We start from the raw sequence: 21,447 nt of genomic DNA, 5'->3' as shown, positions 1-21,447 counted from the left end.
CTTTGATAGTCAGCTCGTATTGAAATTGTAAAAAAATGCTGATTTCTTTACTGTGAACGATTAACTGACTTACATGTAAGTTAATGTTTGCAACAATTTATCTCAACAGCTGCTTCTTACAGCCGTCAGACCCCATCAGAGGCACAAGGCAGATTAAATATAAGAGACAGTGAGGACCTAAAAGGTAAAAATCATTAGAGCTCTTACAAGTACAAATCGGCTATTGGAAGGACAATTATCGCATACAGTAGGTGCCTAAATTTCTTTAACTGAAACAGAAGATTATACTACGTTTTAAGAAAATCACTATACAGTGTAGTTCAATTTCTAGATTATACATAATGACACTGCTTTCTTTGTTTGGTCAGGCTTTGTGAGTTCATAAGACACCTAGATGACCATGCACTGATGGATGGGGGCACCATGAGCATTCGTTGAATTGAAATTTATGATAACCTTTCCTATATAATATATTGATATATATATATATATATATATATATATATATATATAAAACTACCAACCTCACTAGCTCTTTCTATTATTTTGCTTGAGGATATGACATGACAAAAAAGGCTGAATTCTGCTACTCAGGTGTTTCAGATTTTTACTATTAAGTATATTCACTTGTACAGATATCTTTTTCACCCATCATGGCGTTTCACGAAAGGAAGCGATAGAAGACGAGAAAGAGTCCAAGATATATTCAGGTAAAGCTATAAAGTAAAGTAAAGTAAAGTAACCTTATTCAACGTCGATAACTCATAACAGTCATTCAACTGACAAACCTGAGGTCTACGGTGCGCTCATTTACTCTCCCCTCTCCATCAGTGCTCCGTTTTATGGGTATTTAAAGCTACTTAGCTACACGGAAAGGAAAGAAGTCGAAACAAGGATGCAAGATTCAGGAATCGAACTCACGACCTCTTGCACCAAGGCCGCGCACTAACCGATTGTGCCATCCTTGCATTTAGGGTTTTTTAAATTTAGGATTTTTAAAATTTTTAAATTTAAATTTCAGGCAGTTAAAACTGCCTGAGAAGCTCTTTGAATGGTGGTTGATGTGTATGTGTCTTAAAATGCCAGAAATTGTCTTACAAACTTGGCAGCTAGAGTGTCATGCATAGGGATGAAATAAGATGTACATGTAGTATTTCTTGATAGAATTTCTGCTGATCTCTATACCATCAATATTGAACAGATCTTGAACAGTTTTTAGAAATCTTGACGTTTGCTAGAATAAGAAAAACAAGAAATAGCGTAAAGGGACTTTATTATAATTGAATGTGCCTACCATCGCAGATTGTAAATACGATAAATATGCATACAGCTGTACATGTATATTAACTATTATTGATGTGATCGATCTGCAAAAATATGCAGATTTCTTTGATAGCGTCTGCTCTAAATTACATCGCTTAAAAAAGACAGAAGCGAAAGCCATACAACATCCTCTCTTAACGGCGGCGTAAATCAACCAGAAAAAATCTAGGTGAAATGTCGGCCTTCGGCTATCATAGATGAGGTTTTATCTCGGTCAAACTGGAGACTGAATCCGTGGTTTCACTTGCTCAGAACTGTGGCAAATGCACAACTACCGGTAGTTTCAAGCGGTACTGTAACTTAATAGTCATTCCCGGTGCTTCCTCTTTTTTGTCTCAATCTTTCCTTGGATCTCCTCGTGTCAGCCCGGTACTCTGGTATTTTCTTAATTTTGCTGCAGCTGCATTATTAGGGAATTATACTGTTACAGGAATGATTTCAACAAGGCTTAAAAGGAACCTATTTAGAACAGCTTGCATAAATTCTCATTTAAGTAAAAAGTTTCATAATACTAATCCTTGTCATTTGGGCATAACACCTGAAATACACTGAGCATATTCATAGCTGAACTACCTCAAATAACTACACAAGGTGTGTGCTTAGAGTATTCAGGGACTGTGGACAACCTGAGCCCTTAGATAGAACACTGCCCCCTTGGCTGACAAATCTCTGCAACCAAGCCATGAGCATCCTTTCCCAGAGCTTGTCACTTTAATAACATCAGTAAAAGGGAAAATAGAGGAAGGGGTAGGTTTGCTGTGGAGGAATGGTTACAAAAACAGCAGGCTCAAAGTTTATTTTTGGCTTTGGGAGCACTTGTGCTACCAGGTGCATATTTCTTGCATTTTAGGAGCACAGCTTAAAGTACTGGGGACACCTATTCCAAAGGAAAAGCAGAACTTACCAGTACACATTGTTGTGTTATCTTCAGTTTTTTTTGCATTTATTTCAATCCTGTGTTTGTTGTTTCAACTAAGTTTACAATGAAAAGAAAACAAGATGAAAACTTTTTTGTTGTTTCAACTAAGGCTTTTTGTTTGAGACAGCGATATTGTTGTGGTTTAATTGGGTTTTTAAATCAACTTGAATTCTCAGTTTCAACAACAAAATAATTGTTATTACCTTTTATCATCATGTTAAAGACCATTCGAGATAACAAAAAAGTTTTCATCTTGTTTCCTTTTCATTGTACACTTGTAGCCAAAGAAAATATAGTTGAAAATAGATACACAACTTCATGGTAATTGATATTAGATGCAAATGTCAGAAATAAATTCTGTACATTTGATGTCAATGTTGTAGGTTGGACTGATGTCAATTCCATTCTTTTTGTAAGCAAAAGTAGTGGCTTGTACTTTGTGAATGGGAGTTCTCTTTTGTTATTACTGTATATAAACAATGTTGAATTTGACTTCAAGCTCTGGCTGGAGCTCTTTCTGCTGGACTGTTTTCTGTGTGGCCAAAACTTCTGGAATTACTTCTAATCTTGCTGCGTTGGTGCTTTCTTATTACTGCTACCGATCATAAAACTGTCCTTGGAGGAAATGTGACTCTTGCTCTGTAAATGTTCTATGAGAGTTCCTGCCCCCATTGACTTCGGGTGAAGATGAATGCAACTGGGCATGCGCAGTATCTGAATACCACTCTAGCCACTTGAATTTGTTTAACCACACTCTTTGAAATGAGCTTGTTGGCTCATCCTCTTTATTGCGGACTGATGTAGTATCATTCAAGGCAGATTTACTCGCTATAGTAGAATAAAGTTCGTAATTTAACAAATCTTCCTTGAAACAGCGGCGAGCTAGTGTTTCCGGAAAATCTTGTCTGCTTAACTTGAAATCTAGAAACTTTGAATGAAAGTGGAATAGCCTGCATTTCTGTAGGAAAGTAATGTAGAGTGCCACTTTGTTATACCGGGAGAGGTCTTTCTCATTACTCTGTCTCCCGGTATAACAATGTGGCACTCAGCATTGCTTTAATTCCCACAGAAATGCAAGCTATTCCACATTTATCCAAAGTCTCTGGATTTCAAGTTAAGCAGACAAGATTTTCAGGAACCACGAGCTTGCCATTGTTGGAAGGAAGATTTGTGAAAAAATTTATGCACTTTGCGAAAAGAAATCACTTCGACTCAAGTACAAGGAGTCCTACGAAACAGCATGTTCCTGACTTCAGGAAACCTTGTCACTTTATTGTTGTAATTGTTGTGACCTGGTATGCACTTTTTCATTCTTGCAGGTAAACTTAGTGGGCCAGTCGACGTGGATGTGTCTACCCTGTTGAAAAGGTTGGAGCTTCCTTTCCCATCATCACTGAGAGGTAAATGGCCAGAAGGAGCAAACTTTTGCCAGGATATTAACATAGGATCTTGCCATTCAGCTGATGGTACAAAAGAAAGGGGAAATGACCTTATTCTTATTCTACGTTATTGCAAACAGAAGGTTTTAAGACATCTGGATGACACCCTACTGGATTTCAATCTTTTGTCTGGTGAATATGATGATGACAGTTTCAGCCCCACAAATTGCCTTTATGCCCTTGGTACTTTAGCCTTCAAACAAGGAAACATAGAATGCTTAGAAAAAGTGCAAACTATTGTACTTGAAAACTATGACTTTCCTGATGCTAGTATTGTGATGAATGATCTTGGAGTGATGTTGACTTTAAAAGCAATGTATAAAATAAGTGAGCAATGCTTTGCTGAAGCCAAAAAATGGTTCCAACAAGAGGAGGACCATCTGAAAAATGCTATTGTCACATTGAACTTAGGAGCTCTGTACATGATCCTTGGAGAATATGAGAAGGCATGTGATTTTTGCAATGATGCAGCTAACTTGTGTCATGACATCACAATGAGATCAACAAAAGACCCCGATCTTCCTATGAAGGTTTTGAGAAGAGCTGCTGATCTTTTGATTGAGTGTGGAAACTTTGAAAAGTTTTGCCATATTCTCAGGATTGGTGGAAAGTACAACTTTGGTGCAAGAAAAGTCTCAAAAACTGAAATTAGAAAATGGTTGATGGAAATTGAGCTCAAAGAGCAAACTGGTGAGAAGATTGAAGAACAAGAGCTTAAGGATTGTGGCTCTTACTTGCTTATTTTGCTAGAGAAGCCAGATGCACAGTCCGTGAATGCAGACCTCATAAAGACAGTTTTCGCAGCTGCAAAAGTTAGCTACAGGAATGGTCTTTGTGAGGAAGCTTTGAAGTTATTTGGAAAGCTGGAAGCTGCCTTCCTTTCGATGGGTGGAAGAGAGCATCTCTTGTATGGGTTGATGCTCTTTCAAGTTGGCCGTTTTAAACATGGTTGTGGAATGACGAGTGATGCTGAAAATGACCTGAAGCAAGCTGATGCAATTTTGATCAAGCACTTTGAGAGAAATCATGTGGTTGCACATTGCAAGAAGTTGTTGGGTTTCTGTGCCTTCCTGAACAATAACTTAGTTGATGCCTCCACAAACCTAACTGAAGCTTTGTCTTTTTTTAGGAATTTAAACAGTCAGCACTTTGAAGTTGTGGACATTTCCCTTAAGCTTGCACAATTACAAATTGAAGAGAGAAATTTTGAGTGTACCAGAGAGATTTTAAATGAAGTGCAAAAAGCAGTGGAAATGCTTAAGTATAGTTTTGCCGAAATCTCCTCAAAAACGGGAAGTGTGCATGTCCAAGCTGGACTGATTCTGCAGAAAGTTGACAGAGGTGCAGCTATTGACGAAGTGAAAAAGGCTGTTGAAATTTACCTTAGTCTTGGGCTTCAACCTGAACATCCTGTCATCAAGCTGTGTCAGGGTGTGACTGGTCTCTTTCAGTTATGCTTAGGCAACAAAGAAGAAGCTGAAAAGTATTTTGTTGATGCATTGAAGGACTCTCCTATAATAGAATCCTGCAATTATTGGTTCCATCATGATCTTATGCATGAAGTTGACAAGTTGTTCACTGAATTTAATACTGGTTATTATTTTAAAGAAAGGCCTCTCTATCAGAGTGCCAAGATGTTTTCCCTCGTCAGTCTTGTGGCCATGAAAAAAGGAAAAGATGACAGGCAGAAGTATCTTGATGCCCTTGTGAGATTTGCAGAGGAGAGTGACACTGAAGAACAAGGAATAATTGACTTTGCAGGATACTGTTGTTTTGTCAGTCACATATCTTGCCTTGCTGGGCCAAATGTCTATGTTTTGATTTTCCCAGATCCAGAATTCAGCTCACAATTCTCAAATGATGATGAGGTAATGATATCACGTTTCAAGAATTCATCTTGCATTCTGTTTTGGAGGACCTTTCGTAAAATTCAAGAGATGAAAGAGTTAAGGAACTTGGACTTTCTGATCCGGGAAAGTGTCAGCACACTCTTTTTGCAACCCAAATTCAGGAAGTGTTATGAAGAGACGGATGACTTCTATCTTGAACTTCCACTCGGAACATTGTCTCTGTGTAGTCAAATTGACCGTCTTCCTCTTTTAGTGGAGTTAAAGTTGGATGAACCGCAGAACGAATGTACAGATTTTGATTACTTGACTTCATGGGCTTTAGGAGATTCATCACCTGAGCCTGCTGTTCGTGTCTCTTACCTCTCTTGTGAATTTTCCAACAAGCGCACTGCTGAACTAGCATTTGATTACTTGGTGTTAAACTCAAATAAAGAACCATTGCTAAATGATGTAAAAGCTGTCGAGGTTACTGATGGTCATTCGCCATACATGAATTTTGCTTTTTTCACTTCTCGGCATAGCAGGTATTCTAACTTTTGTGTTTTTGTGGACAAGGAGTTACCAGTATTGAAAGTCAAGTGCCGTCATTTGAATGAGTCAAAGTCAAATGGTTTCTGTTTTTCCGTGCAATCTGCTCTACAAAATGTGATGTTGTCTCTGTGTGAAGCTGTCAGAATCTGTTTTAAGCCTTTTGTACAGTTGTCTTGTGAAGGTCACAGTACCGTTGGCATCAGGGAATCTTCAAATATTAATTGCAGTAGTGCAGTCAAGACTGAATCATCCGTCACTAGTCCTCAAGGAGAAGGAGTGATCTCCAACGCTTGTGCAAGTGACTGTTTCACAGAAAAAGAGTTAGACTTCAGTACTAAACATGTTTTAAATACAGTGACTAGTAGGGGCAGCTCCAGTGAATCAAGTAATCAGAAACCATTCTCTTCAAACAAAACGTCCCTTGGTTGTGCAAATGCACAGGTCTTGAAATCTGACTGTGATAAAGAGTGCCATGTCAGCACACTTGAGAATCAGGTAAAATGTTTTTAATGTTTTCAACCTATTATAGAGTTTTCTGGTGTTGTTTTCTACTTTGCAGATAGCTATAGTGTATGCAACCAATTTTTTAGGCATATTCCACTTACTTTTTGTCCGGAAATTGGGGACACATACAAAACATACACCCCAGGTCCATGGACCCCTTTGTGGACCCGGTGCATGGATTGCCACTGTGTACCACCCCTCACTTTGTAGCATTACAAGCGGAAAAGTCTTTAGATGAAAGAGAAAAGTGATCCTCACACTTACCTGGGAAAGTTAAGCAGAGTCTCTGATAGACACCTGATGATTCAGGTGGTTCCAGTGGGATTCAAATCCATGACCTCTGCTATGCTGGTGCAATGTGCTACCAACTGAGCTATGAAGTACAGTGTAGAAGGTCAATTTGTTGGGCGCTTTTGTTCTGGTGAAGGACTCTATGAGTAAAATGACTGTATATTTGAAGTGCGGGTGATAGACGAATCCCTTTTGAGCCACCAAATAGGTGGTATAGTTGTCTATAAGAGACAGTTGCTTAAGGTTACGGAACAGGTTTGCGGGTGCATTGCGGAAAACCATCCTTACCGGCGTGTAATTTTACAAAATTGCCTAAACCTATACATTATTTTAAAGCTTAAGAAACCATAAATGACGTGGAAATGTTTTTAACTGGTGAAATTGAATCTAAAATGTACTGTGATCAGTAAATGCAAAACTAAGCAATTTTTATAAATGTGCAGACTTGTGTGGGATTTTGGCCTTATGAAGTAAACAATGACTGCATAACACCTGTAGCAGATGTTTGCCTTTAAAAGGGTGTTGGGCTTTAGCTTATTTGTTTTTCGTTTTGAAGATACAAGTATAATTCCTAACGCTATGTCAATCCAAGAAATGTATGTCACTGAACTTTGAATTATAATAACTTTTTTTGGAAAGCTGATCTAACAATTCCCAGACACCCTTTTGAAGGCAAACATCTGCTAAGTGTTATGCAGTCATTGTTTACTTTGTCGTACTTAATGCGATGTGAGTGTGCTGCATTTACAAAAATCGCTTCATTTTGCATTTACTGATCGCAGTACATCATATATTCAATTTCACTAGTTAAAAACATTTTTCGTTTCTGTAAACTTTAAAATGATATATAGGTTCAAGCACTTGTGTAAAATTTCGTGCCCGTGAGGATGGTTTTCCATGTAAGTGCAAAGTTCACTTTTCTCTTTTGTTTGAAGATTTTTCTGCATGTAACTCTACAAAATGGAGGGTCTTCCACAGTGGGTAGGCCATGGACCGAGTCCATGAAGGGGCCACAGGGCGGTGCATGGACCTGAAATTGGCCGTTAACAACTTGTGGTTTGTGCCACTTATTGCTTCGTGCCAAAGTAATGTCTTGGCACAATCAGTCAGTCAAGAACACTGATTTGCCCAGAAAAATATTTTCACAGTTTGTGGGAAGAGAATTAGCCAAACATTGAAAAGTGTGGACTACTGGTGAATTAGAAAACTTGCTTTTTAAAAAAAGGTTGTACACTTTATTTCAGTTAGGTTTTAACCCATGTCCTTAATTGACTTTTTAACGGCACGACACAAGCAGTGGTTTTAAATGGGGATTTCAGGGAAAAACGAAGTGGGTTGCCAAGTAAATGATTAGTGGCCCTATGCCCCAATGGGGGCAATAAGGATTCATGATGATGATTCATGAAATAAAATATTAATGATCCAGGGGCTAGTTTTCCTGTAGTATGGGGTAAGACTAAGGCAAATCCAATCACAACGTGTTGGTGAACAGTTCAACCAACATGGTAATAATGATTCACAGGCAAGTGATGCACTCATTTTCTGACACCACAGATGTGTCAGCCTAAGGACCATGTGTCAAGTGAAGCTATGAACCTCCCAGTTATGAACGCAATTTTAACAATTGTGTAGAGAAGCGTGTGACGTCAGTGGCTTCATAGCTCAGTTGGTTAGAGCGTCGCACTGGTATTGCGAGGTCACGGGTTCAAACCCCATTGAAGTCCTGAAGTTTTTCAGGCTTCTCTACACAATTGCTAAAATTGTGTTCATAACTGCAAGGATTATAGCTTCACTTGATTTCATATCTGCAGTTCAATATACATGTACGATTCCTTTCATGTATCATTTCATTCGTTGACCATGTATCAGTTGTTCAAAGCCTGATTTAGCTAATCCTAGATTACTGGAAACTTTCCTGTTAATTTATTTGCTAATTGAAAAAGTTTCCATGAGATTTCTAGCCATCAGTTTTGAGTTGGACTTCATTTTTTTCCTCCAGCATAAAATAACATTATTCATTTTTGAAGGGCAAAGCTCGGTTGGTATTAAATCATGGATTAGTGTTAATTGCCTTTTGAACAGATGGGCCCATATCAGTTGAGCAATCGGATTGATTGCAAAGTTTTTAGCAAAAAGAACGCACCATATTACAGTGTGACCAGGAAAGCCGTGAACGCATAAAATATGTTAGGAATGCCTTTCAAGCCAATCTTAAAGACTTCACGTGCCAAAACCACAAACTGAATAACCATTATGATACAGGGGCCACATGCTGATAGCATCAGTTACCTCGGAGTACCATTGATCGGTGAAAGGACAAATACATGCACTGTTCTGTTTAAAGCCAACACATTTCTTCCTGCACAACAGCAGTAAACACTCTGCAGTTTAGTGATGGAATTTCGGATGTGTGATTGGACAGAAATAACATTCCAGACATATTTCAGGTGTTCACGGTTTTCCCAGCGCACTGTAAAAGATTTGGTTTTGCCAAGGTATTACAGATATTGCGGTATTAAAATCTTAAAAATGACGAGAACCTCAGCGATGTAAGTTCATTGTGATGTTTGATCTGTTCAGAATTTCAGGCCAGCTCAAACTCGTCTTATTTATTAGTGAATTTGAAAATACACTGTAGATACGGTCAGGGTTGCCTTGGCAACTTAGGTTCTCCCCCAAAGTTCATTAGAATCATCAAGAAACTATACACAGATGCAAACTCCAGACTCACTGTGGACAGTGAATTACCTCAGTCTTTTCAATATTAATGGTGTCAAACAGGACTTCAAGATTGCAGCAATGCTCTTTGCCAGCCCTACTGTGGCTGGCTTTCAGGAAAATTACATGTAGAACATGTGCAGTGTACAGATCACATTCCACTATGATGGTGATCTGTTTGATCTTCAAAGCCTTAAGCAAAGACTGAAGTCTCCACAGAATTCGTCTGCAGTATTTACATGTAGTGACACTCCAGAGGCCTTGCACCTGCTTTTGACATGCTATAACAATTTTGCAGAGAAGATGGGTTTACACATTTAATGAAATGAAAACAGAGACCATGTACAGTGGCAATATAGCAAGGTTTTTCGTAGATGGTGTTAAGCTAGCTAAAATACCTTGGAAGCCAGCAACTGTGGATGGGTCATCGGCAGCCATGGCAGTCAGTTAGGTATTATCGCTTTCTCACCACATTTCCTCTCTGCTAGTGGTTGGTCGAACCTGAGAAACAACAAAACCAATAATACCCACCCAGCTTTAACAAGTTTTCACCATCTTTGCTACCGGAGACTGGTTCGTCATTTTGTGATCGTTGCTTGTTGCAATGAATACCAGGTACTTTTCTTGTAAAGTCTGGTATGATGCCAACTCCTACTGTTCCTTCAACCTGAGATGTCTTGTTCTTAGTGGTGATATTTGTGTTAACCCTCGTCCTGAGCAATCTTCTGTGTACAGTAAGACGATTGCAAAAAAACATCGAGCTGTATGCTGTGACAAATTCGATTCTTGGTGGCACGCAAAGTGTAGAAATGCCTTGCCTAAAGAATGTAAGTTCCAGCAAGTGGAATGCTTCAATTGGATCTTTCCGCCCTGCACATCAATTACTTTGTTTTTTCTAACACTCATTACAATGTTGACCAAAGGTGCCATGTTGATATGGAAACGAATGTAAACGTTAACTCTCACAAAGGCCTTAAATGCCTCCTGGCAAATGCTAGATCACTTGAAAGCAAGTTTCAAGACTTTCATGCCATAGGATTTGCAGAACACAATTTGATGTACTTGCTGATACAGAGACCTCGTTTGATCCCAGTGTTTTGGACCACGAAGTGGTCACAGCTGATTTTGCGATTTACAGAAGAGACCGCCTTGAATGAAGAGGAGCTGGGGTCTTGCTTTTGAAAACAATGTAATGGTTGTTAGGAGATCAGATCTTGAACCCAGTTGCGAATTGTTATGGTGCAAGTTGACCAATAACCACGGCTTCAAATATCCTTTTGGGGGTATTCTTTCGTCCACCAAACGTTAATGTGGATTACATGGAGTTGCTAGGAGATTCACTTTCATGGATTAGCAAATCTAATGCAGAAAATTTTTTTCTTGTTGGCAATTTCAACCTTCCGGACTTTTATTGGATTAATCAACTACCACTGTCCTCAGATCAAGTCTATCTCAATTCTTTTGAATTTTTAACGATGCATTCCTTACACAAGTGAATCCTCATGCTACCAGGAATTCTGTTGGGTCTGGTACTCACCACTGTGTTTACAGTATGTCACTTAGTGAAGGATTAATGGAATCTGATCATGAAAGGGTTACTTCTTTCTGAACAATACCTCAATCCATAAAAGAAAAAGTATGTCTTAATTTAAAAAAGCTAACTTGGAGGAGCTCAAGAAAACTTTACAAAACCTACCATGGGCATCTGCTATGCTTGGCAATGGTGTAAATGTGAACCTAAGTAGTAATAGTTTTCACTACATCTGCCCCAGCCTAAGATAGTATGAAAGGCAGTTGAGATGTGTTTAAATTATGTGCTGATTATGTTCCCCCTGTTTCCGATTTGCATCTGACAAATCATGGCTTGCCGTTGTTTCTGATTTGTGTCTGGACAAAATCAATTTCTGGGCCAGGTAACTCGATTTGCATCAGATCTGCTTCAATGTTTTATGTTTCAATTGCTAACCCAAACAGCACTTTGGTTCTCCGTGCAAGTTTCTACTTCGTGACACCTAAAACACCTCAGTCTTGTAGAACAACACCAATATCACTCGCATGTTGTTTAAGCGATACAGATACCACCTTGCATGCCCAGTTGAGCAAGTGGAGATTGATTCCCCCCACAAGATCAACCAATTTATACATTTACCCTTTTACGCCGGGATTGACTTCTAGGTTGCCTCCTCGGGTTTTGGCCCTGCTGGGGCAATTAACTGGAAAGGTCTTTTTCGGAAAACCGTAAACAAATTTGTCCCCCAGAAAAGGATTAATGATAAATTCACCCCTCCAGGGATTGATAAAGACTAGTAGAGACCTGTATCATTTTAGATCCTCAAGGAGGAACTCTTATTCGTGCCAGGTCTGGTCTACTCATCAACAGTTTTTGATTGACACAATTGAAAGAGTTCAGCGAAGAGCTACAAAACTGATCATAAAGGACAGGCGTTATGGAGAGAGAGTTCAGAAACTGAATCTTCTTTCTTTAGTCTCAGGGAGACTTTGTATGGACTAGTCTTAGTTTTTTCTTTTTAAGTGCTTGTTGGGCCTATATAATTTGGATCTGTCTTGTGACAGCTGACAGTTCTAAATGTAATCTCAGACATGCTAATTACCAGTTGAAAATTACATAATGCAAGAAGTAATATTCTTAAATTTTCTTACTTCTTTAGAGTAGCGAAATCATTGAACTCTTTGAATTTAAGGAATCCTACATGTACCTACACCAGAAGGATATTAGTTACCTATTATTTACATTCTCTTAATTTATTTTTCAGACTAGTTTAATGACTGATTTTATTAGCTGCTTAAGTGTTATTTATTGTTACGTTAGGCAACCATTCCATGAGGCAATTTTTTCCCATTAAGAGGTCTCCTGTCAATACTTGTAGTCTTCCGTATTGCCAAACTATTAATGTAATGTGCGTTCGGTTGATTTTGATTCACATGACCTCATGGTTGTGACTAAAGTCACTGCATATTATCAGTGTCTATTGTAGTGAAGCGTAAACTCTATTCCAACATGAAGTCAAACTACATACAGCAATGTCATCTGCATTTTATTCTAAGGATCAAATGGGATCAAATTGTAAGCAATGAAGAGGTCTTGGGTGTGTGGGTGATGAAGACAAAGAACTGAAGTTAGTGAGAAGTAATCTGCTCTGGCTCTGCCATGTTTACCATATGAATGACCTGTACGACCTCAGAAGAATTGGTGCATGGGTCTCTCTCAATTGGTTGACGCAAGCTGCATTTTAAGGACACCCATAAGAACGCTCTGAAGTGTGGCCTTGTACTTGATATAATTTATGTCAGTCTACTGTCAATAACAGACTGTAAGAGTGGTGTAGATTAATTATTAGTACCATTGACGAGTAAAAGTGTTGGGCATTAGACAGAGTAAAATCTATAAGTGGCACTATTGAGACTGAAAGGGTAATGACCATGCCCCTTTGTCTCCTACGGCTCATTAGTTGAGCGTTTAAACTAGTAGTGGGAACCTCATCGGTTTTACTCATGTCCAGTCGCACTCAAGGTATCATTATTAACGAAGAAATCTATTATTGATCCATTAACCAGACTGAAAAGTCACCATCGCTTTCACAAAGATTGCATTTATGAAACTCTTTGAAATAGGTTATTTGCAACAAACTGGTCTAATAACCAGTAACTGGTTAACTTGAAGCTGTAGCTTTATAAATTCCATGGAGTAAAAGGCCATGTTTCACTTAACCAGGATGCAAATTTTCTGAGAAATGCCACTTAAGGTCAAGATGTTTTGACCACTTGAAAACTCGAACATTCCATGCTTGGTTTAGAAGAGATAAGGGTTTGGCCCCCAGGTGGAATTTTCCATCATAAATTGCCACATGCTGTAAAAAAGGTGAGATTTTTGAAGGGTTCTTGAGTGGACCAATAATGTTTTGAACCTGTTGCAGTTTTACAGTCCAATGGACAGCTAATATGCCAAGTTAAATAACTAACTATTGAATCAAATACAAAGCGGTACAATTAAACAGCTTACATACATCCCAGCCTTCCTATAAATCCTATTTTTCCTATTTATTTTATAGGATCCTATAAAACTCCTATAATGAGCCAAAAACTCCTATATTTCCTATAAATACAGTTTAAGGAACAGATGAAAGCATTTTCCCTTTAGTTATCATTTTACAAACTCTCATAAGCATTGATGTTGGTCACCATTGGGAGTTAAAGTGCATATGACACAATTTTTTTTATTAGCTTGTTCGAAAGAGCTTTCAAAATGGTGAAGAACAGCATTTACTTTATTGTGACAGCTCTCTTGGTAGCCGAGCTATTCAAGATTTTGATTTATGCAAATTAGATGGCTTGTGACGTCACAGTGTGGACACAAAATTATGTAAAATCACAAAACATGGAATATCTTTGCAAATACAAAGTCTGCAGGGTTGAAATTTTGCAGGGTTGATGTGCTACCAAAACTACACATTGTAATAGTGATTATGATGTCACCATAGCAACATACTCGTTACCAGACCTCTACCTTTTCGATATCGAAAATGCTTGCTTTGTTGCTTCAGAGTCTACAACACTTACTTGTGCATGTGCTGTGTAATGTCCATATTCGGTCAACCACACACTGAATGACGATGAAGAGCAAATAACCCTTATTGGGGAGGGAAACTCTGAATTTACCCTTTGGCTGGAGGGGGCCTGGAGCCCATTGTGTTGCTATGGAAACATCACACTGGGCCATGTTATGGAACTTTGTAATGAGTATAAGAACTGCAAAAATTTTCAGTTCTATACAGAAAAATTCTTTAGAGATATTCCATTTTTTGTGATTTTACATCATCATGTGTCCACAAAATGACGTCACAAGTAATCTAATTTGCATACATCAAAATCTTGAATAACTTGCTAACCAAGAGAGCTATCACAATAAAATAAACGCCGTTCTTCATCATTTTCAAAGCTCTTTTGAACAAGCAAATATAAAATTTTGTGTCATATGCACTTTAAACTTCTCATAAGTGGCTGACCTTTTTTGGAGGTTGTAAGGGGTGGTCATGTGACTGTTGACAATCACTGTTTACTTTTGTTTGTAAATCGTCTTATCAATGAACACATTGCAAACTAGTGTCTTAGTCTCCGAAATGATGCAAGACACATTGAATTGTGTTTCAACCTAAGAATTTTATCTGTGAGTGCCTGAAAATCCTCCTATAGAACTCCTATATTTTGTCCTAAAATCCTATAAATCTCCTATGTTCCTGCTAATTTCCTCCTATTTTTCCTATAATCTTTTTGGAAAATGGCTGGGATGTATGAGCTTAACTAATGTGAAAACTTAGATAATACGCTCAAAAAGGTCTTCCCTAATTAATTTGTTTAATAAAAGTATTAATAGACCCCTTTCAGTAATTCCTATTCTGGAGGACAAAGCAATGGTTGTTCTGTCCCCTGAGAGAAACAAACCTTTCAAATGCAAAACAATCTTATTGTTTTGCCCTCCAGATTTGGAATTAACTAAAAGGAGTAAAAAATAAGCAAGGATGGAAATTTTCTGACTTTTTAAGTTTCAAGGGAAACATTTTACCGCAGTTTAAACTGAATAATACAAGGACTGGTATGAAAATCATTGAACCTGTGACTTGAAGGCAAAGCATCCTTTTTCCGTACAAATCCTCATAATTTCTTTCACCAATAACATCAGTTTAAAGATTATAGGCTTTAAAATTGGCATTGGAGCATTTTCTGAGGTGCTCTTTTCATTTCTGTAAAAAAATTATCAGATTCAAATCGCCATGTTTATGAAAAAGAGGTCAGCCCATTAAAGTTTTGCTCAATTCAACTAACCAGTTAAGAATTAAAGAACTTAGAATAAGTACCCCTTTTAATCTAGTTTGTGCTAATACTGGGTTGGTCAGGCCATAATTACTTATCACGTGAAATTGTGAACCCAGAAGTGACCAGCTCCCAACATCAGTGACTTCATAGCTCAGTTGGTTAGAGCATCGCATCGGTATCGCGAGGTCGCAGGTTCAAACCCCGTTTTAGTCCTGAAAATTTTCAGGCTTCTCCACGCAAATGAATTTGCACTCATAACTGCGAGGCAACATGAATTCATTTGATTTCATAACCTCAGTGCAATAATATATGATGTATTTCATATATATCTTTCACTCATTATTACTTATCACGGGAAATTGTGAACCCAGAAGTGACCAGCTCCCAACATCAGTTGCTTCATAGCTCAGTTGGTTAGAGCATTGCACCGGTATTGCGAGGTTGTGGGTTCAAACCCCGTTGAAGTCCTGAAATTTTTCAGTCTTCTCGATGCAAATGAATTTGCGCTCATAACTGCGAGGCAACATGGTTTCATTTGATTTCATACCTGCAGTGCAATAATATATGATGTATTTCATATATATCTTTCACTCATTACTTATCAGGGGAAATTGTGAACCCAGAAGTGACCAGCTCCCAACATCAGTGGCTTCATAGCTCAGTTGGTTAGAGCATCGCACCGGTATCGCGAGGTCGCGGGTTCAAACCCTGTTTTAGTCCTGAAAATTTTCAGGCTTCTCCACGCAAATGAATTTGCACTCATAACTGCGAGGCAACATAAATTCATTTGATTTCATAACCGCAGTGCAATAATATATGATGTATTTCATATATATCTTTCACTCATTATTACTTATCACGGGAAATTGAGAACCCAGAAGTGACCAGCTCCCAACATCAGTTGCTTCATAGCTCAGTTGGTTAGAGCATTGCACCGGTATTGCGAGGTTGTGGGTTCAAACCCCGTTGAAGTCCTGAAATTTTTCAGTCTTCTCAATGCAAATGAATTTGCGCTCATAACTGCGAGGCAACATGGTTTCATTTGATTTCGTACCTGCAGTGCAATAATATATGATGTATTTCATATATATCTTTCACTCATTACTTATCAGGGGAAATTGTGAACCCAGAAGTGACCAGCTCCCAACGTCAGTGGCTTCATAGCTCAGTTGGTTAGAGCATCGCACCGGTATCGCGAGGTCGCGGGTTCAAACCCTGTTTTAGTCCTGAAAATTTTCAGGCTTCTCCACGCAAATGAATTTGCACTCATAACTGCGAGGCAACATGAATTCATTTGATTTCATAACCGCAGTGCAATAATATATGATGTATTTCATATATATCTTTCACCCATTATTACTTATCACGGGAAATTGCAGTGCAATAATATATGCTGTATTTCATATATATCTTTCACTCATTACTTATCAGGGGAAATTGTGAACCCAGAAGTGACCAGGTCCCAACGTCAGTGGCTTCATAGCTCAGTTGGTTAGAGCATCGCACCAGTATCGCGAGGTCGCGGGTTCAAACCCTGTTTTAGTCCTGAAAATTTTCAGGCTTCTCGATGCAAATGAATTTGCGCTCATAACTGCGAGGCAACATGGTTTCATTTGATTTAATACCTGCAGTGCAATAATATATGATGTATTTCATATATATCTTTCACTCATTATTACTTATCACGGGAAATTGAGAACCCAGAAGTGACCAGCTCCCAACATCAGTTGCTTCATAGCTCAGTTGGTTAGAGCATTGCACCGGTATTGCGAGGTTGTGGGTTCAAACCCCGTTGAAGTCCTGAAATTTTTCAGTCTTCTCAATGCAAATGAATTTGCGCTCATAACTGCGAGGCACCATGGTTTCATTTGATTTCATACCTGCAGTGCAATAATATATGATGTATTTCATATATATCTTTCACTCATTACTTATCAGGGGAAATTGTGAACCCAGAAGTGACCAGCTCCCAACGTCAGTGGCTTCATAGCTCAGTTGGTTAGAGCATCGCACCGGTATCGCGAGGTCGCGGGTTCAAACCCTGTTTTAGTCCTGAAAATTTTCAGGCTTCTCCATGCAAATGAATTTGCACTCATAACTGCAAGGCAACATGAATTCATTTGATTTCATAACCGCAGTGCAATAATATATGATGTATTTCATATATATCTTTCACTCATTATTACTTATCACGGGAGATTGAGAACCCAGAAGTGACCAGCTCCCAACATCAGTTGCTTCATAGCTCAGTTGGTTAGAGCATTGCACCGATATTGCGAGGTTGTGGGTTCAAATCCCGTTGAAGTCCTGAAATTTTTCAGTCTTCTCGATGCAAATGAATTTGCACTCATAACTGCGAGGTAACATGGTTTCATTTGATTTCATACCTGCAGTGCAATAATATATGATGTATTTCATATATATCTTTCACTCATTACTTATCAGGGGAAATTGTGAACCCAGAAGTGACCAGCTCCCAACGTCAGTGGCTTCATAGCTCAGTTGGTTAGAGCATCGCACCAGTATCGCGAGGTCGCGGGTTCAAACCCTGTTTTAGTCCTGAAAATTTTCAGGCTTCTCCACGCAAATGAATTTGCACTCATAACTGCGAGGCAACATGAATTCATTTGATTTCATAACCGCAGTGCAATAATATATGATCTATTTCATATATATCTTTCACTCATTATTACTTATCACGTGAAATTGTGAACCCAGAAGTGACCAACTCCCAACATCAGTGGCTTCATAGCTCAGTTGGTTAGAGCATCGCACCGGTATCGCGAGGTCGCGGGTTCAAACCCCGTTTTAGTCCTGAAAATTTTCAGGCTTCTCCACGCAAATGAATTTGCACTCATAACTGCGAGGCAACATGAATTCATTTGATTTCATAACCGCAGTGCAATAATATATGATGTATTTCATATATATCTTTCACCCATTATTACTTATCACGGGAAATTGCAGTGCAATAATATATGCTGTATTTCATATATATCTTTCACTCATTACTTATCAGGGGAAATTGTGAACCCAGAAGTGACCAGGTCCCAACGTCAGTGGCTTCATAGCTCAGTTGGTTAGAGCATCGCACCAGTATCGCGAGGTCGCGGGTTCAATTCCTGTTTTAGTCCTGAAAATTTTCAGGCTTCTCCACGCAAATGAATTTGCACTCATAACTGCGAGGCAACATGAATTCATTTGATTTCATAACCTCAGTGCAATAATATATGATGTATTTCATATATATCTTTCACTCATTATTACTTATCACGGGAAATTGAGAACCCAGAAATGACAAGCTCCCAACGTCAGTGGCTTCATAGCACAGTAGGTTAGAGCATTGCACCGGTATTGCGAGGTTGTGGGTTCAAACGCCGTTGAAGTCCTGAAAATTTTCAGTCTTCTCGATGCAAATGAATTTGCGCTCATAACTGCAAGGCAGCATGGTTTCATTTGATTTCATACCTGCAGTGCAATAATATATGATGTATTTCATATATATCTTTCACTCATTACTTATCAGGGGAAATTGTGAACCCAGAAGTGACCAGCTCCCAACATCAGTGGCTTCATAGCTCAGTTGGTTAGAGCATCGCACCAGTATCGCGAGGTCGTGGGTTGAAACCCTGTTTTAGTCCTGAAAATTTTCAGGCTTCTCCACGCAAATGAATTTGCACTCATAACTGCGAGGCAACATGAATTCATTTGATTTTATAACCGCAGTGCAATAATATATGAGGTATTTCATATATATCTTTCACTCATTATTACTTATCACGGGAAATTGAGAACCCAGAAGTGACCAGCTCCCAACATCAGTTGCTTCATAGCTCAGTTGGTTAGAGCATTGCACCGGTATTGCGAGGTTGTGGGTTCAAACCCCGTTGAAGTCCTGAAATTTTTCAGTCTTCTCAATGCAAATGAATTTGCGCTCATAACTGCGAGGCAACATGGTTTCATTTGATTTCGTACCTGCAGTGCAATAATATATGATGTATTTCATATATATCTTTCACTCATTACTTATCAGGGGAAATTGTGAACCCAGAAGTGACCAGCTCCCAACGTCAGTGGCTTCATAGCTCAGTTGGTTAGAGCATCGCACCGGTATCGCGAGGTCGCGGGTTCAAACCCTGTTTTAGTCCTGAAAATTTTCAGGCTTCTCCATGCAAATGAATTTGCACTCATAACTGCAAGGCAACATGAATTCATTTGATTTCATAACCGCAGTGCAATAATATATGATGTATTTCATATATATCTTTCACTCATTATTACTTATCACGGGAGATTGAGAACCCAGAAGTGACCAGCTCCCAACATCAGTTGCTTCATAGCTCAGTTGGTTAGAGCATTGCACCGATATTGCGAGGTTGTGGGTTCAAATCCCGTTGAAGTCCTGAAATTTTTCAGTCTTCTCGATGCAAATGAATTTGCACTCATAACTGCGAGGTAACATGGTTTCATTTGATTTCATACCTGCAGTGCAATAATATATGATGTATTTCATATATATCTTTCACTCATTACTTATCAGGGGAAATTGTGAACCCAGAAGTGACCAGCTCCCAACGTCAGTGGCTTCATAGCTCAGTTGGTTAGAGCATCGCACCAGTATCGCGAGGTCGCGGGTTCAAACCCTGTTTTAGTCCTGAAAATTTTCAGGCTTCTCCACGCAAATGAATTTGCACTCATAACTGCGAGGCAACATGAATTCATTTGATTTCATAACCGCAGTGCAATAATATATGATGTATATCATATATATCTGTCACTCATTATTACTTATCACGGGAAATTGAGAACCCAGAAGTGACAAGCTCCCAACGTCAGTTGCTTCATAGCTCAGTTGGTTAGAGCATTGCACCGGTATTGCGAGGTTGTGGGTTCAAACGCCGTTGAAGTCCTGAAAATTTTCAGTCTTCTCGATGCAAATGAATTTGCGCTCATAACTGCAAGGCAGCATGGTTTCATTTGATTTCATACCTGCAGTGCAATAATATATGATGTATTTCATATATATCTTTCACTCATTACTTATCAGGGGAAATTGTGAACCCAGAAGTGACCAGCTCCCAACATCAGTGGCTTCATAGCTCAGTTGGTTAGAGCATCGCACCGGTATCGCGAGGTCGTGGGTTGAAACCCTGTTTTAGTCCTGAAAATTTTCAGGCTTCTCCACGCAAATGAATTTGCACTCATAACTGCGAGGCAACATGAATTCATTTGATTTTATAACCGCAGTGCAATAATATATGAGGTATTTCATATATATCTTTCACTCATTATTACTTATCACAGGAAATTGAGAACCCAGAAGTGACCAGCTCCCAACATCAGTTGCTTCATAGCTCAGTTGGTTAGAGCATTGCACCGGTATTGCAAGGTTGTGGGTTCAAACCCTGTTGAAGTCCTGAAATTTTTCAGTCTTCTCAATGCAAATGAATTTGCGCTCATAACTGCGAGGCAACATGGTTTCATTTGATTTCGTACCTGCAGTGCAATAATATATGATGTATTTCATATATATCTTTTACTCATTACTTATCAGGGGAAATTGTGAACCCAGAAGTGACCAGCTCCCAACGTCAGTGGCTTCATAGCTCAGTTGGTTAGAGCGTCGCACCGGTATCGCGAGGTCGCGGGTTCAAACCCTGTTTTAGTCCTGAAAATTTTCAGGCTTCTCCATGCAAATGAATTTGCACTCATAACTGCAAGGCAACATGAATTCATTTGATTTCATAACCGCAGTGCAATAATATATGATGTATTTCATATATATCTTTCACTCATTATTACTTATCACGGGAGATTGAGAACCCAGAAGTGAGCAGCTCCCAACATCAGTTGCTTCATAGCTCAGTTGGTTAGAGCATTGCACCGATATTGCGAGGTTGTGGGTTCAAATCCCGTTGAAGTCCTGAAATTTTTCAGTCTTCTCGATGCAAATGAATTTGCACTCATAACTGCGAGGTAACATGGTTTCATTTGATTTCATACCTGCAGTGCAATAATATATGATGTATTTCATATATAT

General features: G+C 38.9%; 1 protein-coding gene and 1 non-coding gene across 4 annotated transcripts in view; both read left to right on the top strand.

Moving 5' to 3' along the window:
• Positions 1-21,447, top strand: part of LOC138051552 (serine-rich adhesin for platelets-like) — a 124,734-nt gene that overhangs the window by 82,856 nt on the left and 20,431 nt on the right. For 2 of the 3 annotated variants that reach the window (XM_068897778.1, XM_068897779.1), the window contains exon 2: positions 3,562-6,557. In XM_068897778.1, the coding sequence (XP_068753879.1) occupies positions 3,960-6,557 (2,598 nt within the window). In that variant the 5' untranslated portion in view covers positions 3,562-3,959. Of the gene's footprint in view, positions 1-109; positions 185-635; positions 711-3,561; positions 6,558-21,447 lie in introns of all 3 variants that reach the window. The other variant, XM_068897777.1, reaches the window with a different exon arrangement.
• Trnat-ggu (transfer RNA threonine (anticodon GGU)) lies at positions 8,509-8,581 on the top strand. The gene has a single exon. It is a non-coding gene; the product is annotated as a tRNA-Thr (tRNA).

Source organism: Montipora capricornis, chromosome 6, assembly GCF_036669925.1.
Source record: "Montipora capricornis isolate CH-2021 chromosome 6, ASM3666992v2, whole genome shotgun sequence".
In the NCBI taxonomy this organism is placed as follows: domain Eukaryota; kingdom Metazoa; phylum Cnidaria; class Anthozoa; order Scleractinia; family Acroporidae; genus Montipora; species Montipora capricornis.
Note: the sequence above shows the minus strand (reverse complement) of the source record. Positions and strands in the feature narration are given on the sequence as shown.